The sequence below is a fragment of the Clupea harengus genome, chromosome 9 (assembly GCF_900700415.2).
Source record: "Clupea harengus chromosome 9, Ch_v2.0.2, whole genome shotgun sequence".
In the NCBI taxonomy this organism is placed as follows: domain Eukaryota; kingdom Metazoa; phylum Chordata; class Actinopteri; order Clupeiformes; family Clupeidae; genus Clupea; species Clupea harengus.
This window is the reverse complement of record NC_045160.1, coordinates 12,170,808-12,193,615: the sequence shown is the minus strand read 5'-3', so window position 1 is coordinate 12,193,615 and position 22,808 is coordinate 12,170,808. Positions and strand designations below refer to the sequence as shown.

General features: G+C 44.2%; 1 protein-coding gene across 1 annotated transcript; it reads right to left on the bottom strand.

The window, feature by feature from the left end:
• Positions 1–56: 56 nt before the first annotated feature.
• lrrc75a (leucine rich repeat containing 75A) lies at positions 57–22,770 on the bottom strand. The gene is made up of 5 exons (XM_012836173.3): positions 21,776–22,770; positions 21,074–21,560; positions 17,794–17,922; positions 10,640–10,752; positions 57–3,234 (listed from the first exon to the last, which is right to left on the bottom strand). Exons 2-5 carry the CDS (start codon positions 21,320–21,322, stop codon positions 2,382–2,384), a joined length of 1,344 nt encoding a protein of 447 aa, XP_012691627.1. The 5' UTR covers positions 21,323–21,560; positions 21,776–22,770; the 3' UTR covers positions 57–2,381.
• Between the last annotated feature and the right edge of the window lie 38 nt (positions 22,771–22,808).

The following is a 22,808-nucleotide window of genomic DNA, read 5'->3' as shown; positions in this document are numbered from 1 at the left end:
ACTTCGGTCTTCCTCGTGACTCAGTGCACTTGACAGTCATGATCCTTACACGTTACCCAGATATGGATTCTATTTTTATTTATTATACATGACATTCATTCTATTTCTTTGTCAAGAAGCCATACAGTACACATAATGATACATATTTGTTCTTTGTGGACAATAGGCTTCTTAAACAGCCCTCCTATGAATCATGCTCATTTGTCCAGTGCAGAGGAAGAAGAGAGAAGAAAGCATGGCATCTGATTGGCACAGTTTACAAAACAAGCACAACATAGGCTACTAAATAATCATAGTATTAAAATCCACCCAGACATGGGCTGGCTTGCACGTAAAATTGAAAAACATCATTGTTATGTCCACTGATTTGTTTATGGGCCACTGATATCCCAAGAGGAGAGTACGTTTGTTTAATACAAAACAAAAACATCACACTCTGTTTCCCCAACATATTGATCGAATGTACCTTTGAGAGAACAGATAAGAGATATACCTTGTCTCCCCCTTTAAGATCATGAGGTTGTCAATTTATTTAAGAGGATAGCACACACATTGTTTAGCCATGGTTTGGAGCAATACAATGCGTGTAAAATGTTTTGACATTACATTAAAATTGTGATTCAAGGAATAAAGTGACTAAAACAGTAGGACGGGGACAAGAAACAATTGGCATGAATCTGAGATTTATTCAGACCATCAGTGTCACAAAAAATGATAATCTTTTTATTTTGTCAATTAATAATGTTAAATGAAAATGATCAGTTTTAAAGATTTGCATCAGATTCATGTTACTTCACATCACATTTGTAGTGTTTGTTTATACGCCTACCTTGTTATCAACTCAAACTATTATGCAGACAGGTCCACAAAGACCTACTAGGCTATATACACATGGTGCAAACATGTCTGGAATAGATCATTATTATCAGTGAGTGGTCACTCTGCTACACTAAATCTGCATCATATAGATTCACTGGACATTATTTAAACTAATGACTTGAGCTCTGACAAACACACAATGACACTAAAGAACGTCTTTCTCTGAGATGAAAGCGCTCCTTTTATGGTGAGAGGACCTGAGAATGAGAAACATATTTCATTAAAGTGCACTCTGGGTATCTGTTTGTTCAATTGTACGGATAAAAGGCTCTCATTGGTCTAAGAAAAAGGGAAATATTGACCAAAATACTGCAATTGGCTAACTTGTGAGGGATATAATTATTCACAATAATATTTGGATGGTTGTACAGCCTCTAAGCAAACAGAGATAGCAGCATCTAATTAGCAAAAGACAGATACATGTGTTTGAAGCAGTTTCTTATCCCACTCAGCCTCTAAAAGTCATTGAACAACAGTTTGCTCACACTTACTTCATAACTGTACACTTATGAAAGCTATTTAATTATATAAGTTACATTTTAGTATATGTGAATTCGACTAGAAATAAAGTAAAGAAATATTTGTGAGAGGTTATGTATAGTGTTAATAAAGGGACGAGCGTGGCTAGGATGGCTTCAGTGATATCAAATTTGTCCTCATTAACAACATGTTTTCAAGCTGAAACTTCCCTCCACAGTCTGAGGCCTCTCTGGACAGCTAGGGAGAGGACTCTCTTTGGTTCATTCCCTTTCCTCAGGCACTGTTTTCTCTCACAGTGACAGCTTGCTTTTGTACAGACCCTAAACACTGTCAAAGATGGACTTCCTATCTCGCTTGTCTGGTCCTTTTCAATGTGGTTTTTGGTTTGTTCCCTCTTCTAAAGGTAACACTTAATTAAAGTTGCTCTCAGCACATCCGCCTGCTCTAAAGCCTAAAGCTTTGGGACGTATTTATTGATTAGGAAATACTGGGCAGGAACACTGTGGCTGGGGAGTGCTGGTTATTTCTAACAGCTGGGTGCATAGATTTGAAGACAGAGAATTAGAGGAAGGAAGACATGTCTCTCTTGCTCGCTGTCTCTGTCTTACTTTCCAACTCCACACATACACAATCCATTTACCAGCAAGGTAGCAATGTCACAGGCACATAGGCAGATGTCCGCAACTGGACAGGATAAAGGGGAGAGACACCTGAATGACATTTTAAATACATACCAGTTTACTGTAAAATATAATCTTTCTATTTAATGAGTGGTTCAGACTGCAGTACTATATTACACATTATATGATAGGGCTAATTAAGTCATATACTTTGCTGTCATTTGTTGATTGTCATCTCCTCAGAGTGAACCATCCATAACCACCCACAATCCTTTTGGTTCAGCAAACCTCACAACCAAAGCTACCCAGAACTGGAGACGACAGGGTTTGCACATGTTCTGTTGCCCTAAACGAAGCACCCATTTAAGGGAATGGCACAGATAAATTACACTGTGTGGCCTTTCAGGTCAGACTGTCTGAGTGAGGAGCTGCCCTATTCCCACTGTCCTCTTTGGGAAGTTCAAAGGCCCCAGAGGAATTGTGGGACGGACTGGAGCAAGACAACTGTGAGGACTGACTGTGGGTGTCATCCTCTCCCTCCGCTTTCACTGCCTCTTTTCCCTTCTTCCCTTTGCTCTGCTTCCCCTGCATGGGTTTTCTCCCGACTCTTTGCTCCTCCATGGTCCACATGCTGTCATCCTCGTCTTCCTTGCCCTGCACCTCTCTGTCAAAGTCCAACAGTTCCTCCATCATTTCCTCAATTTCCAGCTCTCCGTCCATCTCCCCTTCCAACTCTCCCTCTACTTCGGACCGCAGCTCTCCCGTGCTCTCTGTCCTGTTGGTGTCGTCTCCCTCGTCCTCCTCCTCTAATCTGCACTCGGGCTCGCTGGCCTGGCTCTCTCCAAACTCCAGAATGGTGGGAAGGTTGCCCTGCTTGGGGCAGCGCTTCCGCAGGCTCACCAGGAAGGGCTGCGGCAGGGAGAAGATGTCCACGTTGTTGCCCAGGTCGATCCACGTGACGCTAGGGAAGCTGTCCGGGTCCTTGAGGGTGTCGGTGAGCTCCTTGAGCACGGCACGCGTCAGCCGGTTGCCGTTGAGGGCCAGCGTCTCGAGGCGGGGCAGGGCGGCCAGCGTGGGCAGCAGCAGCAGGAAGGCCTCGTCCGTGAGGTCGGTGAAGCCTAGCTCCAGGCTGCAGGTGCGCGAGGCGTGGCGCTGGAGGTGAGTGCACAGGCGCTCCATGTCACGCACACCCAGGGGAATGCCTGACAGATCTAAGGCCCCACTGGCTGGAGGGACAGACAAAACTGACTTCAAGCTGAGAAATGAGAGAAAAAGAAAGGGAGACAAGTTAGGGAAATACAGAAGGATGAGCAGAAAAAAGAGAGAACAGAGAAAGAAACAAATAAACAGAGGCAGGTGCCTGTTGCTTGTATAATGAAATGGTTATTTCAGAAATACTGTTTCTGCGCAAAATGTGTCTGAAAGGGGGGATGAGTCATGATTTCATGCATTTGAAATCCTTGCAGAGATAACAGCACTGAAAGGATGGGGAGTAATGATAAGACCATTCTGAGATTAAAAGATTGTGGCTCCAGGCGGGCAGCATTCGTCTACAGAGAGAAAAAGAAAAGAAAATATGATTAACTAATTGACATGAGGCCTGGATACAGAAGGGAAGAAGCCTTTACTCAGACCCAGCTCGTAACCATCATTCTAAACAGCATTACCCTGCAAGGTTTCTGCTTTACAGAGCAAGGTCTCTGTGGGCTATATAAATTCTATGTGCTTAATAAATTATACTACTTTTTATTGTCCAGACCATTAATTATTTTAACTCAAGCTCTGCTAACCAGCCAACTGCAGTAAAAAACCAAGAAATCAGTCGTCAACACAGAGAGCTTTTTATACTATCCACAATGCTGGTGATTATTATAATTTTGGGGCAACTGTCTGAACCCGCTATCTTCTAGAGAAACTCTAAGATGTTAGGGTCACAACCCTACTTCTGCTTATCTTACCCACGACTACCCAAATGTGTAAAGCCAGGCATCAGCCGCTAAATGCACCAGCCTCACTTAGTTTTCTAATCTGAGTGGTTGTTTATGGCCTTGAGTTGGTCCTCATATGCCCTGCTCACCCCAGGTGTTACATGTAAAAGACAAAATGTAAAAAATTTGAAATTCGGCAGTCCCTACACATGGTATACTATGGGCTAAAAATAACCCCAGCAGGGAGATTGGACTTGGCAGTGAATGAGCACAGAAAGCCTGTACTGTATCTAATGCCATAAAAAGCAAAGCTTGGATCAGACTTGAATATCGTCCAGGTGCAAATGAAAACAGAAAACAACTGTTAAGTATTCTTGCTGCATACTCTCCCCTCTCCCCTGCTTTTCTAAGGGGTGGGGGGTGGGGGAGGAACACTAGCTGGATTAATATTAGCTAATATTAGTACAAAACACTGAGATTACCCTCGAGCTAAAATGGTGAAAAGGTACAAAAAATAAACTCTAAAAGTAAGATCATCTCATAATGACATCACCAAACTATGCTGTTTGTGAGTCAACAGCACACTGTCAGTACAGGCAGTTCATAACAGTTAATAGCTGGGCTTGAGTGGCAATATATTTCATTTGGGGAGAGTTGCAGCAGTTGGGTTTTATTTGGAGTCCATATTTAAACAATCAGTGGTCATGTGAGTATGATCTCACACTCGCCTCTCCCTCGGCGGATTCACCCTGCACGTCCTCCGCCCCTCCCAGTGAACTATCAAACATAAACAGCCGCAGAAGGCGAGTGGAAATGAATAAAACAGAACACAGGATATCGATTCTGCACCCTTCCATTGGCTTAGACTGAAAATCCCACGTTCCTCGGGCCCCTCTGGGTCCTCAGTGCGCTGAAGCCTCCCAACCCACTTCCTATTCTACACAAGACCACTTCAGTCACCCATTACTTGTTAATGGACTGGATACATTGGTCCATTGCTTCACTGCCGCAGTAATTTTAAATATGTAGTAAGTGTAAACATGAAACAGTAAGAGAGAGTGGAAGCTTCCAAAAAATACTATTTCCCAAACGAATGAGAGTAAATGACACAAAAGAAAAGCTATTCAGTGCACAGAGGCAGTATTTCAAATAAAAAATGTCCTCTTTTTTGAACAAACTTTCTCTCTGCAATGGGATACAGGACACTCCAATTAGAGGTTAATCTACAATGTAAAATAAATTGCATTCAGCGCATCCATGGGCTTTTTGTGATAACATGATTGTATAGCTTACTGAAGAGTGATCTCTGAAAGCTAGACCATTGTCTGCTTTGTGAATTATCTCCTGTTGTTTGGACTCAAGTTTCATACCCCTCCACTATGTTGCCCTACAGGAGAGTATCTCGAAAAAGCTCATTGACAATGTCAAGATCAGCTATCAATGTCTGTCTGGCAGCTAATGGTACTATGCAGTGCTCGAGTGCTCTGGGGCTGCACTGAAAGACACCTGTTTTTTTTTTATCTCAGATCAGTTTTTATTCATCATCCAAGTCCGACAGTGATGACAAAAAATACTGTATGCATCTTTCTTCTTCTTTCTACAGTGGCTTGGCTAATAAATGCGTAATTGACTGGCTGTATAACTCAAAGGATGCCAGAGGACTGACATAGACCAGCGTCCATGACAGACAGGCCACTTCTGAGCTTGTTATCAAATTCCAGAGAGTCATTAGGCCATTATTCAGGGAAGGTCGTGGAAGCCACATTGGCAGAGGAAACTCTTGACCTCTGTGTCTCTTATGTGCTTTCAAGCCCCCCCCCCCCTGTCATTTTCAGATTCAGCACAATACTGGGCTTCTGCCATCACGCAATCTTTTCCCCTCTTCTCTCATCATTCTTGTGTCACAGTTTCTGCAATTACGCTGTCCATCGCTACACTTTCGTGTTCTGCAACTCTCTTTGTGCGCTCTAATTCTCCCTCTTTCTCTCTCCCCCTCTGGAGATCAATTATCACCCTGGCAGCACACTAGACGACAAACGCAAGTCTTTTCTCACTTTCCCTTTCCCTCTCCATTCTCTTCCTTGCCATCTCCCACCAGGCTTGTGTTAACTCTTTTGAGAGGGGGATGGGTGAAGAAGAGAGACAGTAATAGCCATTTGTTTGGAGTGAAGGATTTCACAGACTGAACTTACACACAGTTGAGTGTATACGTACCTTTGATGTGAGCACAACCAACATCTTCATTGTTTTTTAAACTATTTATGGTGTCAAATCAAACAAGTGCTACTTCTGGGTAAATGTCAAGTTGCCACGGATGGCATTACAGCTGTTTGCAGTCCCACATGTAAGCCAATTCAAAATTCAGCTCAGAATCTCCTCTGCATGAAATATTGCTGAGGTGCAAAGTGCTGCAGGTGCTATAATTGGTGTATGATGATAACAGATAAGAATCACACATCCACAAACACACTAAACACCTGGTTTTGGACTGAGTGTGAGATGGAAGAAGAGCTGAGATGGAAGAAGAGCTTGTGCATACTGAGTAAGCCTGTGCAACAGCTGGGGAACACAACAGCAGGTGAGAAAGAAAACTATTGATTCAAACTTGCAGAATCAATCTCACAGTTTGACCCGACATCAGAGTTCAGACAGAGAACAGAGAGAGACACAGCAGAAAACGGATGGAGAGAGGCAGGGGTTCTGTCTCTGAACGAATAAAAGCAAAAACCATGAAGAACGGGGTCCATGTGGAAAGTACTAGCAGCAGGAGATGGGGGAGTGGAGAGGCCAGTTTGGAAGTAGGGAGAGCGAGTGCACGTGAGAGAACCCTGAGACATGCCTCAGAGATGACGCTATTACAGCCCCACGACATATGGACCACACCTCCCTCCTCCTGACTTCTACTACTTCACCCCACACACACACACACACACACACTCTCCCTCTGACTCCCACCTCATCTTCTCTCTCTCTCTCTCTCTGTCTGTCTCTCACATACACAAATACACATTTCTCTACAATAATTTTCACATTTCAACAATAAGAAGTAAGATGTATATTTTAAGCTTTATGTCATCCTCAACTGTGTATGGTCTCCAGTGTTCTCCACCCAGAGTTATAAAAGAATTTTAACATTAAGTCATGCACACGCAAGCGCGCACATACACACACAGAAAGAGAGAGAGAGAGAGAGAGAGAGAGAGAGAGAGAAAGAGAGACTCACACCCTCTCTGTGTCTCTCAAACCAGCTAAGTCGTGAATGCAGACCAAAAAGTGGAGAGCTCAAAAAAGTGCACCGAAGGACAGGAAATTCAATCAAAGAGCGGTTATTGCCACCAGTCAGTCGTCTGGCATCGAGAGACCTGAGCTGGAGCTGCCAGGCCCTCCTGGCCTGTTATTGCCTGCAGATCTCCCACTTGTCTCGCGCCTGGGCTTGGCTAATGGCAGATGGGGCCGAGCAGGCAGCTGCTGAGCTGGGAAACCAAATCCCAGTGCAGCGGAGCTGGAGCAGACAGACAGGAACCAAACGCCATGTCCTCCAAACAACACCAGTCACCTGCTTCACTTGTGCTCACACACTCTCTCACACAGCCAGAGTCTGGAAGTGCGGCGATGTGTTTCACATTAGCCACTTAGTGACATTTGACATCAAATACACATGGACAATATGCACTGCAGCTGTTACCATGCATGGGCAAACCACTTAGCTCTGTGTAAACAAACTGTTCCACCTCCATAACTGACACAAATAGTGTATTTTTGTCTCTGGAGATATATTTTATCTATGTAACTTCTGTTAGCGTGCAAAGAAGCTAGGTTTTAGGGTTCAAATTTAGTGGTCCTCTCCTGCTGCTCTTGTCTTCTTTCCTGTCCCTCAACACCCCCCCCCCCCCCCCCCTTCTGATCTGGCTTCTGGGTTCTATGAAGCCCCTTGAGACAATTTCCATTGTTAAATCTGTAAACAGTTGAATTGTGTTAACTAAAGCAGTACATTATATGGTTAATCTATTGTGTTACCAAGCTATTAGCAAACTAGCAAGTGTTGTTGACAACTATTCATAAAATATTAAAAAGGATTGAGGCACTGGGGTTCTGTAAAAGACTAGCTGTTTGTACTCTGTACATAAAAATTTAAAAGTGCCATGACATCTTTGTATAACCGATTGGTAACATTGATTTTAATCCTGGTAGAGTGTGGAATAAACACAATTTGTGTATTGCAAGTGAGAAGACTCAGTTTAAGCCTCTAAACTACAAAATATTTCCTCTCTTTGTGGAAATCAAATCCACTCTTGCCATGCGATGCTTTCAGGAAATACTTACTTTGAGATATTTCCCTCTTGGACTGCTTCAGCACTAATGGCAGCCGAAATATGCAAAAACTAAATGTCCACACCAAACCCAGTACACATTACTCAGAGAAAAACAACCTTTCAATTTGAAATCAAAGAATGAGAAAGAAGAGACTTCACTACTTTTGGGAAAATATGAGAATGAAAATGGGTCACTTATGCAATTTTTCTTTTACAAACTCATCCAGTGGATATGGAATAGTTCCGACCTTCTATTACAGCAGCAACACACTAATCTACAACATCTATCAAAGGGTCGCCTGAGGAGAAAATGGGGCATCTCTGCCTGATGTGCGCCTGCCCCCGTGAGTACCAGCGCAGCGTCGAGTGCGCAAAGGTCACCGAGAAGTCTGTGCTCGCTGTAGACAACGGCCAGAAGAGCCCTCCTCTCTAGTGGATCTGTCCCCTTGCTAATTACCTCCTCTGCTGAAAAAGTGCCAAAACAGATTAATGAAAGTGAGTCATGGGCGGTGAAGAGGCCGAGAGTGCCAGAGGATGAGGACACAAGAGAGTGTGGCCTCAGCCCTGACGCTGGGGCCACTCCCCTATCTGTGACACAGAGACTCTGGAATGTGAACACTTGCAACTAGCTTTGTGTAAGTCAGTGGGGTCCGCTATCCTCTGGTGTGAGGTGCTTGTGAGCTCTATCTTGAAATGCATTTGGAGGGGCCTGCTTCTGGCCTAAGTATAAATAGAGAAATGTCTGGCTGAGATTACCATGATACCCCTCCCTATATCCTCTAAGTAAACAATTATTAGCAGAAATCTCCACACAGTTTCACTGCAGAGCCTTACTGTGTCTTGCATAAAATTGGTTACTGCTGTTAGCCCAACGTCCAGCTTAACATCTTAATTCACTATTAGATCCTTGGTTGCTTGGGGACTGAGGATTACGGCCAGTCAAAAGCAGTGAGGGGTTGCCAGATAAGAGTGGCAATAAAGAACAGAGCAAGATGTTCTCACAGCAAGGCACCATAGCAGTAGTTTCCTCATTAGAATACCCAGTTCCTGATGGAGTGAGTAAAATCAAGTACACGCAAAACAGAAATTCACATTAATATGAAAGCCATTACCAAATACTAAGTCTGACTAGAAAAAACACGCAGCAGATGGAAAACAATGCAACCCGAAAAAAAGAGAGAGAACAATAAGCCAGGTTCGTGCAGCTTTACAATAGGAACGATGATGTCCTGACATTCCAGCTTGATTACATGGTGGAAACAATCTCTGGCTATGGGAGGAATGCAGGGGGGATGAGAGAGGAACATTCTGGAACACGAGGGGTTCTGATCCCTTCATTCCCCAACACAGCCATGGGGGCTTCAGCACCACGGAAACCAGCTCAAAGCACTCTGCTTCCGCCCTAGACTGTCAGACTACCTCGGCTGTCTATAAATAGGCTTTGCATGCTGCACATTGGTCCATCATATGCACCAATACACTGACAAAGACACACAGACTCATTCCCTCACACACAGACACAGACACACACACACACAAGTATCCACAAAGGCAGCAGTGACAAAGCCACAAAAGGCAGGCTGAGTGTGTGTATAGTAGAGAGCTGTCACTGAAATACCACACAACCAGCAGCCACTGCAGAGTGGAGGAGAGCCCAGGCCTTGGGAGGCCACCTATGCGGCCTGATTCATTTAGTTGAGTAAACACAGCTCTTATTCATCAATAGGAGTGAGATGGCAGACGTTCAAAAATAATTAAATAAAGCGGCTCTGTATACGGAAGTGACACTAACACAGCCAACTGAGTCTGACTCATAAAAACACCACTGCCACCACCCGGGAGTCTCGGGACCCTGAATCCGTAATGATGTCGTGGCTTTTCACTTCTTCATTAGTTTCCCAGTGCTGACTGCTCTGACAGTCTTGGGAGGGGAGGGACGCCTGGGAGACTGATGATTCAGTCCGACTGCTCCCCCGGAGAAGCAAAAACACTCTTTCATTTCAGAGGAACTAATCACTTTAATTAATGAAAGAAGGCCTGAATCCCTGTGTGTGCAAAAAGCTTACGTCAATTCAATTATGTGGGATTAGTGATATTTTTTCCCCTACAAAGTGATGTCCATTAAAGGGATTTTGATTGTTAAAGAGGAGTGAGTGTGCATGCACTGCGAGAGCAGTGGCGTGGCTTATTTTTGGCCCATCTGATTGGACGGTGACCCTGGCAGCAGGTGACTCAGGCTCTGGCTGGCACTCGCTGACAGTCTGCTGGCGTGTGAAGGACACGGATGCTGCTTCAGCCCGGCTCCAGGGACTCCTACGAGGCAGCAGATGCCCACGCTGTGGTTCTGCGCCCTGGCCACGTGACACACAGGTGTCCCCCCCCCCCCCCCCCATCCCATCAACCCGCTTACAGTGCTCACCATGACTGAGGTTTCCTCTTCAGCAGGCCCTGCCGCCTCCAGTGCGTGTGCGGGCTCAGGTGGTAGGTCAGCTGTCGGCACACCTTCTCCATGGCGCCCAGAGAGTCGCCCTCCTACAAGTTAAGAGCAGAGAGAGGCTATGAGACTTTAACACAAACACTCAGTGTGTTTACATGATGGTATAATTCTAATCTTTGCTTAGTCGGACTATGCTATCTTTTGGGGCAAGTGCTATTATCCCAATATACATGGCAGTGAATAAATCGAATCATTGGCCGAAAGCATGTCATATCCGATACGATAGGTGGCGCTGTTTTCATTACAACTAGTGGTGATACAGCCCTTTCCGCTTGACCTCTTCACCACTACCAATAACAACAACAGTTGATTGAGCATGAATCGCGTATGTTCATCGGTCCAGAAATGCGTGTTGCCTCTTGGGTTGTTTGTTTGTTTGTTTGTTTCTGCTGGGCCGATGTGTTTATAAGTTACATTATTCAAAGGTGAAAGATAAAAGGCGAGAGAAACGCACGCACATTCACACACGCGCGCAAATAATGGGTTACAGCCTAAACGCATTGCCTTTCTGCCAGTTGCATCAAATTGTTTTAGTACTTCTTCGCTGTCGATTTCCAAATCTGTGTGAATATTCATGAGAGCAAGTCCAGTCAGTCTTTTCGTAGATATGTCTTAAGACGCCTCATTGTACTGAATGACCGCTCAGCAGACGCTGTGGAAACGGGCATTGTCAACAAGACCTTCAGGACGCAATGAATGTTTGGGTAGAAATTTGCCGAACTTTCCAGGGCTTGATAAAGTTCACTGCGTTTTGGCTGTAACTCATTTAGCTGTTTCCAGCTCTGTATCTGCATCGTCAACGCTGGGCATTAGTTGTCTGTACTCCGATTTTATAGTTTCCCCATTGTAATAAATATGCGTTCATGATATTTTTTTTTTCTTCTCGCGTAGCAGAAGGTACGCACAGTGCATACGGCTGCATGCGCCACTGGAACTCTGTGCAATTAATACAATACATAATAGGCTAATTGATACAAGATCTCCTCGTTTGAGTGTGGTTGTTTGAGTGCAATGGGAGTGTATGATCGATGTTGTCTATAAAGGTATTTAGGTAAAGGTATTTACGGGAAAATATCTCGATCCACCTGTCACGTCTCTGTCTTTAGAGGGCAGCGCCAAATAACCGAACAAAACTCAACTCACGTATGCCTCACGGGTGCAATACCAAATTTTATCATATTTGATAGAATGAAGGACAAATTAGTTGTGAATAGTATCACCGAGTTTGACAGGTATTGGTCGGGTAATAGCCGAGTGACAGCTGATTTGCTTTCTGATTTGACAGTACTTATTCGTGTTTTTTTTTTCAGCGCCAGATAACCGAACAAAACTCAACTCACGCTTGCCTCACGGGCACAATACCAAATTTCATCATATTTGATAAAATGAAGGACAAATTAGTTGTGAATAGTATCACCGAGTTTGATAGGTATTGGTCAGGTAATAGCCGAGTGACAGCTGATTTGCTTTCTGATTTGACAGTACTTATTCGTGGTTTTTTTCAGCGCCAGATAACTGAACAAAACTAAACTCACGCGTGCCTCGCGGGCACAATACCAAATTTCATCATATTTGATAGAATGAAGGACAAATTAGTTGTGAATAGTATCACCGAGTTTGACAGGTATTGGTCAGGTAATAGCCGAGTGACAGCTGATTTGCTTTCTGATTTGACAGTACTTATTCGTGGTTTTTTTCAGCGCCAGATAACTGAACAAAACTAAACTCACACGTGCCTCGCGGGCACAATACCAAATTTCATCATATTTGATAGAATGAAGGACAAATTAGTTGTGAATAGTATCACCGAGTTTGATAGGTATTGGTCAGGTAATAGCCGAGTGACAGCTGATTTGCTTTCTGATTTGACAGTACTTATTCGTGGTTTTTTTCAGCGCCAGATAACTGAACAAAACTAAACTCACGCGTGCTTCGCGGGCACAATACCAAATTTCATCATATTTGATCAAATGAAGGACACATTAGTTGTGAATAGTATCACCGAGTGTTCCTAAAGCCCGATATTCCGAAATCTCAATATTCCGAAAAATAGTCCCCCTGGCAAAATTTAGAAATATTTTAAGTGGCACAAAACACACACAGCATTTCGTTTGCACAGCAGAGCGGAGACGCTCACCGGGCTATCACTCATATAACTTTTCCTAGGCAATATTTGTTAACTTAGCCTACTCGGGTTTTGAATATGGGGTAGGCTACCACTCATGCGAAGGAAATCACTGGCAGATTGTCGCAGGACATTACGCAGATCTTGTCAAGCACTGACAAAGCATGCATGCGTTGGCAATCATACAAATATTTTTGTATCATCGCGATGCAAATGCATGTGTGTATAATAATATTCTGAATTCAAGTTAATGCTTGTGAAATAAAGGCATTTATATGTTTATAATTGTGTGATTCATTGGGATGTGCATGTGGGCTATAGTGGTTCACGTTGCTGTACTCACAATTTCGGAACAGCGGGCTGTCGGAAAAATGGGCTTTCGGAACATTGCCATGGAACCTTGGTCAGGTAATAGCCGAGTGACAGCTGATTTGACAGTACTGCTGTGTGTTTTAAGCAAATAAAATGTGGAACGTCCTTATACGTGTTTAAGGAGGGGTTGTAAAGGTGCTCATATCTTCGGACCTCTTCTGTTATGTTTGTTCATAATCAACAAGAATAAGCTTGTGAGACAGTCTGCAGGATATTCATAAAAAACCGTGTCATTAGTATGAACAGTTGAGACAACTTATCCCTCTTTCGTCTTCCGGGTCACGACCTGGCAGGGAGAGAGGGAGCATGCGCAAAGACGCAAAGTCCAGTTCCTTATCCAATTCACTGTTACATGCCGCAATAGTCGAACTATCAACTGGATCGGATCGAGTTATCCAGGGGTGTTAGTCGGATCGTAGTCGGACCGCACATAGTCGGACAAAGGTGTTTACATGAAACGGATAATTCGATTTCAGTCCGACTAAGCCAGTTATTCGAATCCATGTAACCACAGTGACTGAGACTGTGGGACTTCTCCAGTACCCCACCCCCAACACACACACACACACACACACACACACACACAGACGCACACACACACACACACACACACACAGACAGACAGACAGACACACACACACAGACGCACACACACACACACACACACACACACACACACACACACAGACACAAGGGAAAAATAGGGAGCGTGGGAGACAGAGAGAATGACAGTAAGCCAAACATCAGAAAATAGACTAGAGAACACAGAGATGAGTGACCCAAACAGATGCAGAGAGAGCACAAAAAAAACCACATACCGTAGACTACCAGAAAGAGAGGATGGGGAGAGACTAAAAGAGAAAGGCAAAGGCTAGGAACAGAAGCAGCAGTGTGTGGGGTGAGAGTGTGTCCATCACACTGTGGACAGAGCAAGTTAATGACCACTGACAGGAGATCAAGTGACGACAAGCCCAGCAGCACAAACACTTCATTTCCCCAACTAACCACATGACAGTAACACAATGATCTGTGGGAGGTGTCGTGCCAAACAATGTCAAAGTTTCTATTCCTGACCCCCCCCCCCCCACATAAGACAGGCTGGCCTTGGCTGAGACGTCTGAATGGACTCCCCACATTAGAATGCATGTGGGCAGCCGTGAGCTCGGCTGCCAGTCCCTTGCACTGAGATCTCCATTAATTCGCGCTTCTCATTCGTCGCTGACCAAACAACAAATCAATCCTGCATGCTTCACACGAATGCTCAGGGGTGCACACATACACAAAGTGCTTTCACTGGAGGGGGATGAGGAGTGGCCGGGGCTGGAGCCGGAGCTGCTGATGTCGGCTGGCTTACAGTCTGTTTGTGTGGAACACTCTGAGAACGGCGAGTGAGATGGAACACTGACACCAGTACAGAAATCATCCCCTGCTCGCGTGTCAGTTCATCCATGGCAAGCCATGAATGCTATTATGCCGTAGAGGAGACTGGATAAGAACCATACAAATATTTATCTTTTACAGTGTGTGTGTGTGTGTGTGTGTGTGTGAGAGAGAGAGAGAGAGAGAGAGAGAGAGACAGCTACTCAATCAGTGAGTGAGAGGATTTGTCACTGGCATGGAAAGAGTGAATAATATATGGTGATTTAAAATGTTTGAAAGATATGGTAATCTAAACTGTCATATGTTTGCATCCACCCTATTGAATCTGAGCATAATTTCGTTGTCATAGTACCATGCAATAATTCATAAATATTTCCCCCTCCCCTTTCTTTTTATCTTTCTTTCTCCCTCTCTCTCTCTCTCTCTCTCTCTCTCTCTCTCTCTCTCACACACACACACACACACACACACACACACACACACACACACACACACACACACACACACACACACACACACACACACACTCTACTGGTCTTCATGAATACTCCTTTCATTGCACCCACAGTCAGACAGACTTGGTTCTAGGCATCGGTAATTTATAATGAAAAGGAATTACATGCAGGCAAATCATCACAAAAAGGTGATTATCACTCCTCCAACAGGATTCTTTGCCCCAATACACATTTACCTAATAAAAAATAAGACACTATACTGCATCACGACTGCACACCGCAGGAGAGTTAATACAACCCCAAATCAGAAAAAGTTGGGACGGGAAAGGTAAATTAAAATGAAAACTGAAAACAGTGATTTGTACATTCTCTTTGACCTTTATTACATTGAAAACAATATAACAGCACACTATTTGATGTTTTACCTCATGAATTTGATTGTTTTTCCAAAATAAACACTTAATTCAATTTCGATTCTTGCAACATATTTAAAAAAAGTTGGCACAGTAAAGCATTTAGCACTTTGGAATGTTGCCATTCCTTTTCACAACACTAAAGATGTTTAGGGACTGAAAACACCAGGTAATGAAGCATTTCAGGTGTAACTTTGTCCCATAAGGTGTGCAACGGTACAGGATCTTTTGCGTTTCAAAATGTGCCACACATTCTCTATTGGGGACAAGTCAGGACTGCAGGCAGGCCAGTACAGAACCCGCACACTCTTCTTCCTCAGCCATGCGTTTGAAATGTGTGCAGAATGTGGTTTTGCATTGTCTTGTTGAAATATGCATGGGCGTCCCTGTAAAGGTGTTGTCTTGAAGGCAGCAGATTCCTTGAATCTTTTAATTATGTTATGCACCGTGGAGGGTGAAATATCCAAATCCCTTCCTATCTTTCTTTGAGAAACATTGTTTTTAAACATTTCAATAATTTGCTCACGTATTTGTTGGCAAACTAACGATCCTCTGCCCATCTTTGCTCCAAATGGACTAGGCCTTTCCTGAATGCTGCTTTTGGACCAAATCACCACAGGTCAAATCTTCCAACTTTTTTTGGAATGCAGACAAAATATGAAATATATTGTGTTCATACTGTCTGCAATGAAATACAAGTCAAGGTAAATATATAAATTACTGCTTTCTTTTTTTAATTTGCATTTTCAATACCTTCCCAACTTTTTCTGATTTGGGGTTGTACAACTAATATAACTGTGTGTAAGATAGCCATGAAACCTACAAAATATAATGTATGAAGCTATTCCAGGACACATCTGGAGAAATATAATTAACTCAGAGCTTCCAGCATAACGTACCCTGGGAGTATACAGCATGTGGGGAACCAGGGCCTTCCTGCTGACTGTGTGTGTGTAACACATGGCTGGTCCCCTTTTGCTCAGAGTACCACTGCAGTCAGACACACACTCCCCTGGCAGAATAATCATACACTCAGCACCGTGTGACAGGCACTGAGGAGCAGTGACAGGCTGTTGAAAAGATTTCAGTGGAAATCAGTGACTTGATGTGTGTACTTGTATCTGTAGTCATAGATGTGTGTGCGTGTGTTTTTTTGTGTCAGTCTGTGTATGTGTTTGTATCAGTTTTTGTGTGTCTGCGTATGTGTGTTTGTGTGTGTGTTTTCATTTGCATGTCTTTGTGTGTGTGTGTGTGTGTGTGTGTGTGTGTGTGTGTGTGTGTGTGTGTGTGTGTGTGTGTGTGTGTGTGTGTGTGTGTGTGTGTGTTTGTGTGTGTGTGTGTGTGTGTGTGTGAATACCAGTCCTGCTCCACCAAACAGCAGCCACAACCTCCTCTGAGAGCTGCCAGGGCTTTGAGTGACTCATCTGTTAGCACAGCATGGCTGTGAGCTCTGTCTGCCCTCTTCTATCTCTCTCTAGCTCTCTCTCCCACTCCCCACTTTCTCTCTCTCTCAACCTCTCTTGCTCTCTCTCTCTCTCTCTCATTCCTCTCTCGCTGTCTTTATTTCTGTGCACGATCAATCTGTCTCCTCCTTCACTTCACAAATTGATGGGAATAATGAACTGAATGACAAATCATGTTTATCTAAAGGAGGGATTTTGAAGGCGCCTTAATATAGCATTTATAGATTATACCCCTTATCTTTATAAATATTGTTTTTTTTATACTGCAGGCACACAAAGTCACAGACAAAGTGATAAATGTACACAGTATGTTTGCATGGCGTATTTGTGGTTTTATTCAAAGGCGCAATAGGCAGCATGGCATTCACTTAAAAGAAAACAAAATTTTCAAGCAGTGCACTGCATGGGAGACAATGAAAAAGCATACGCCCAGAAACCCCTGAACATCACATGGGAAATGTTTGGCATTTGTGCACACTTCCACATGGTTGCCATTTAATATAAGAGAGGTATTTTTTGCTAGCCATTTCCTGTGACAAATGCCACCCATTCTGGTTTTCCACAGTAAGGGCGAAAGCACCCTATTGTAATTCAGTAACTATATCTGTACAGGAAAAAAGTTCAGTTATCATTCTAGTCAGCATGCCACCCTGTTGAAGCCTTAAGGGGCCCTCATGAAAGACTCTGCCAGTCACGTCTGCATATTTAAATTAGAATGGTTATATCTGCTTTCACAGTTAATAAAAAATGGAATTCACGGAAAGGTAATATTTGTCTGTGTGTGTGTGTGTGTGTGTGTGTGTGTGTGTGTGTGTGTGTGTGTGTGTGTGTGTGTCTGTCTGTCTGTCTGTCTGCGTGTGAACATTACCGTTTTTGGGCAGTGGATATATTTGGCCAAGCTGATGATCAGGTCATGGGTGATGGGATCCACAAGGTTGCGGAAGCTGGCGTATCGGTAGAGGACATCATCCAGAGACGTGGACTCCATTCCTAAATCCTTAACAGGGAGAGCAGAGATAGGCTGTGAGTGTCAGAACATTGAGTTCATTTTCACAGAACTGGAGATATCCAACGTTTCACAGCGTAGATTATAGCTGACGACACTGCCAACAGGCTTATCATATATCATACATACAGACACTGAACAAAGCTAGGCATGTTTCCCTATAGGTAATCTAGCACAGCACAATGAGATGAAGGAGTGGCCCCAAGCAGTGGGATGTTAGCAAGTAATGTTAAAATGTTTATTACAGCTACTTTAATTACACTGATCATGCTTTTACTCATATCCCTTAAGGAGATCTAAGAAAACTCACAAAGCCTTAATGTTGATCAGTTTATACATAAACTGCTCGTTAAGTGTCTGTGTCTGCGTCTGGCTACATTTTGCAAATACTGAAAATGTAACAACTGAATTTAAACAGCTCAAGATTAGTTTTCCATGTTTCAATTTACAGCTAGGTTTGATGGGCTCTTACAAAGCTAACAATAAAAATACAGTTCAATGTGATACAAAAACAGCTTGATATTCTGGTTATGTGGTACAAAACAGCTTGATATTCTGCTGCAATGTTCTTTGTACATTATGTACAAATGCAAATAATGACTTCTACATAGCATGTTAACTGGAGATCCGATGACATGTGACATTAGCAGCTGGGTTTATATCTGTGGGAGTACATCATGGCAGCAAATCATTCAGCAAAGCAACAGGTCTGCTAAAGCTGCTAGTTATCAGTATGACTGTTGCCAGGTAAGCTGGATGCTCTAACTTGTTGCCAGGTGAGTTAGATGCTCTAAGCCTGGTAGAGAAGAAGGTGACAAGAAGTGAGGAGGTGGGGCAGAGATGGGAGGAATAAATTGATTCGTACACTTGCCTGGTAAATGCAGGCATTTTTAATATGCCTTGACATCAAATATACATGGATGTGTAACAAATAAAGGATCTGAATGGTGGCTCTTGGAACTGAGGGGAAGTGCGTTACACACACAAATCGGGTGCCAAATTCTGGCCATGCGGATCGCCTCAATGCCACATCAAAGCTGTGGAAAAGGACCACGCTCACTGATGAGAAGTGAAAAGCCTGATGCCATATTAGTGCTCAGAGCTGCACCCTAATTAATCAATTCCCATTCAATCAAAGACCCATCCTTTCTTCAGTGGTCTCTGGGCAACAACGTGCACCTGGCTACCGGTGAACAAAGAACGCGTTCATCTCTCCCTCTCTCTCCCTCCCTCTCTCTCCCTCCCCCTCTCCCCCTCTCTCTCCCTCTCTCTCCCTCTCTCCCCCCCCTCTCTCTCTCCCTCTCTCCCCCCCCTCTCTCCCCCTCTCTCTCTCCCCTCTCTCTCTCCCTCTCTCTCCCTCTCTCCCCCTCTCTCTCACCCTCTCTCTCTCCCTCTCTTTCCCCCTCTCCCCCTCTCTCTTCTCTTCACCACCCTCATTCAGAATATCCAGATTGGAATCAGCATATGCATGATCATGCCGCCTGCTTTAAAAAACATTCATGTTCAGCAAAGGCCCAGCTGCCAGCACTTCTTCCTCCAAACAGTAGCAGCTGACTCCTGAATGGAACCCAACCCTAATCTAGGAACGCTCCTAACTGTTCTGATGCCACAATAATACTTCCCAGTACGTAGCGGTTTCTTAATGCTCAAAAAGATTGCAGATTTGCATCAGCTATCTTCTCTCGACTAAACCTCTGATCCCTGCTCTTAATAAGCAGAGAAATCCATGAGGGAAAATCCCTTGAGGGACAAGATAGTCTATTCCCAGCAAATCTTTGTCCGAGAGCCGCTTGTATTGGAAAACAATACTGAAGTGCAATGGTGACAGGAATAAGCAGTGGCGGACTGAAATGCATCAAGTTGTGCACACACCAGGACACCCTGAAGCCGACTTCACAACCCAACAATGCTGCAAGAGCCCTGTTCTGAATGACTACGGCCATACTCATTTATAGCTCAGCGTTGCTCTGGGACTTAGCCAACAATACTGACCCACTTAAACACACTCCCACACAATATGCCCAACTCCCACCACAATCTGGGCGCATTCATGGAGAGCGGCACTGTGAATGCAACACCTAAACTCTTCAGCAGCCTCGGCATTAACTGCTGTGCTGTGTTGAGACTCGAACAGCAGTCTCCCTCTCTCTCAGTAGTGCCTCCCTCCACCTGTTTGCAGCCCCTCAGTCTCCCAGGACCGCCCATCTCAGCTTGCTCCATCACTCAGCGCCCCAGTGCAGTTGAATGGCATCACGGACGAGTAATAAATTGCATGGCTCCTCTAATTGCATCAACAGCACAGGCCCCTGGGCATCTGTGCCAGCCTCACAGAGAAGCAGGGGATGGAGTGTGTGAATCAACACACACACACACACACACACACACACACACACACACACACACACACACACTGGGGTAAAGATGCAACAATCAGACATGGGAACTCTCCGCCAGTCTATTAAGTCATTGGGATGACCTAAAGGGAGTTTATCCCTCAGAGTTTATCCGTAATCCATGCAAATGAGGAGACATTTTAAATGTGACTGGGCATTAGGTGGAGTGGCCGAGACTCTGAGAAGCTTTATTCTTTGACCTCGGCATCAGAGCTCTTCATACTTGCCCTCTAGTCCACTGGAACAGAAGCCCACAATGTCACTGGCAGTGAGGGTCTGATCACATTACAGGGAACCAGGCTCTGGGATAATTGCACCTCTGTATCAGCATTTTTAGTGGCAAGGTGGAACTCGGTGAGGCGTCATTTCAGCAGGTTGATAACAATCACTGTGCTTTTTAACATGCCATGTCTGGACAGACATGCCATTTGAATAAATGTTAAATGATAACCAAAAACATTGATGACTCAATTTGCAAAACCATAAGCGAAAGGTGTAGGCCTACTCTTTTTATAAGAATAAAAAAAAAATCAGTTTTCTTACTCTATTTGTGTAAAACTGATTCCTACTTTAAAAGTGTGAGCCCTGTCTTTTAGAAAGCCTTGTGGCAGCACAATGGTGTCCTCTAAGGACTAAGAGACTGAGTGACAGCTCCAAAGGCAACTCGGTGAGAAGAGGTTTACGGATGCTGAGACAAGTGTTGGGTGACGTTTTAGCTACGCAGGATAATATGGTCTGCATCATCATACCTGTCGGAGTGTTTTCAGCATCTCTGTTGCCTCGTCTTGTTTTCCCTGTTTTGCCATCATCATCATCTCCTGAATCATCCCAATGCGTCGCTGGTAAGGAGGAGGGGTCCCGCTTCGGCTGAGTCTGTCCCCTGACCTCAACATGAACGAGGCGAATAAATCTCCGCTCCGCTCCTTCGTCGGTGTCCGTTTCCAGCCGTGGTGAGGGCTCGGGCCAGCCTCAGCCCCCTTTGTCTGTTTTGCTCCCATGCTTTGTTGTTAGTATACACTGCGTCCTTTCCCAAGACTCATGCTAACTTGGCATCACTAACGGTAACGCCCTTGTATGAATTGCTCATAGTATCGCTTTAGTCTGAAAGTCATTCAGATATGTCGACTACCACAAAAGGTCAGAGCCAAAAAAAAAAAAACTCCAGAATTGAACCAGAGATGCCTCCAGAGGCATCACTCCTGACTTCACCTTTCCCGTGGCTGCATGTGGCAATTTCTGTAAGAGATAAACACAGACCTCTAAGTCCTTAAGGACATTTTACAAAGCTATACACACCTTACAGGCGTCCAAATGGCTATCGCTAAAAGGGTTCGCGTTCACTGAGAAGGTAATTGGTCATACGCCCATACCCGCCCGACTCTTTGTGAGCTAGAAGTTTTGGTAAGTTATTCTTCTTTGGATGTAAAATAATCACATCAGTCACAACATACCTTGAAAGGGACAGCACTTCTCAACAATTCAACCAAAATACCACACCAGTTGGCCTATGGGATGTTTGGTATAACGTTGAAATCTGGAATCTTTCAACAAATAGCAACTGTTGTGGTAGGTTGCATCACGTTGTCGAAGATGCGATTAAACTTAAATCGCCAAGGCAACGAGGGAACACCTCCGACGAAGATGCCTGCAGCCTGGCCGCAGACGAGGAGGAAAGAATCACATCAGTCCAGCAGATCGGTGGAAACTCTGGCTGCGCAGTTAAAACACAAACTTCCCTGCATGCGATGATGTCCTACATCCTTAAAAGCGTGGGTCTCCTTATGCTGCAGTTAATTGCAAAAAACAACAACCCATAACTCTCTGTACTTAGCCTGTTATTTCTCTTATCAGGTTTTCCTTGTGAAAAACCAAGTCCGCACGTTTTGCTAGTCTCTGCGGCAGATAAAGGAAATGAAGGAGGTAACGGAAAATGAGGTCTGACAATGTTTACCTCATCCGTATCTGTTTACACTTGCCGGTCCCTGCTCAGAATGTACCCTACCACCCACACTGACTTCGTGTATTTATCAGTCCTGCAGTACACTCCAATATAAATGAATGAATGTAATCCTTGCGGTTTCGTCTGCCCTTCAAGCAGCGAATCCGCAATCGCGCAAGCTAGGCTTCTCTACCCAGGGTAATGATCTCATTAAGGTATCCTTGTGCATCACTCGAAAGACAGGAAAAGATTCGAGGCTGAGCTGTAGGTGTCCCCCGATGAAAGTGAATTTTATAGGAAACGTACGGCCAAAACGATGCGTAAAGAGCACGAGCGTGTGCGCCTTTCCGCGCACAGCGATGGGAGGGGTTGGACTGCAACATCTCCTCCGTTAAGATGTCCGGTCAGACTGTTCTCGGTCTGTCGTCCCGTTTGTTGACTTCAGCAGATGTTCTGATGAAAGTGTAATACAATACATCCAATGACTTAGACGTATGTGATGGAGCCGAAAATGTAAATAGATGAGCCTAATTATTTGAGAGGTA

What these genes read in the sequence shown, in the direction of transcription:
- lrrc75a (XM_012836173.3), bottom strand. Translation starts at nt 21,322, where the DNA reads ATGGGAGCAAAACAGACAAAGGGGGCTGAGGCTGGCCCGAGCCCTCAC. An exon ending in TGCTGAAAACACTCCGACAG is followed by an intron (nt 17,923 to 21,073) that starts GTATGATGATGC and finishes CTCCCTGTTAAG; the next exon opens with GATTTAGGAATGGAGTCCAC. An exon ending in ATATCCACTGCCCAAAAACG is followed by an intron (nt 10,753 to 17,793) that starts GTAATGTTCACA and finishes CTTAACTTGTAG; the next exon opens with GAGGGCGACTCTCTGGGCGC.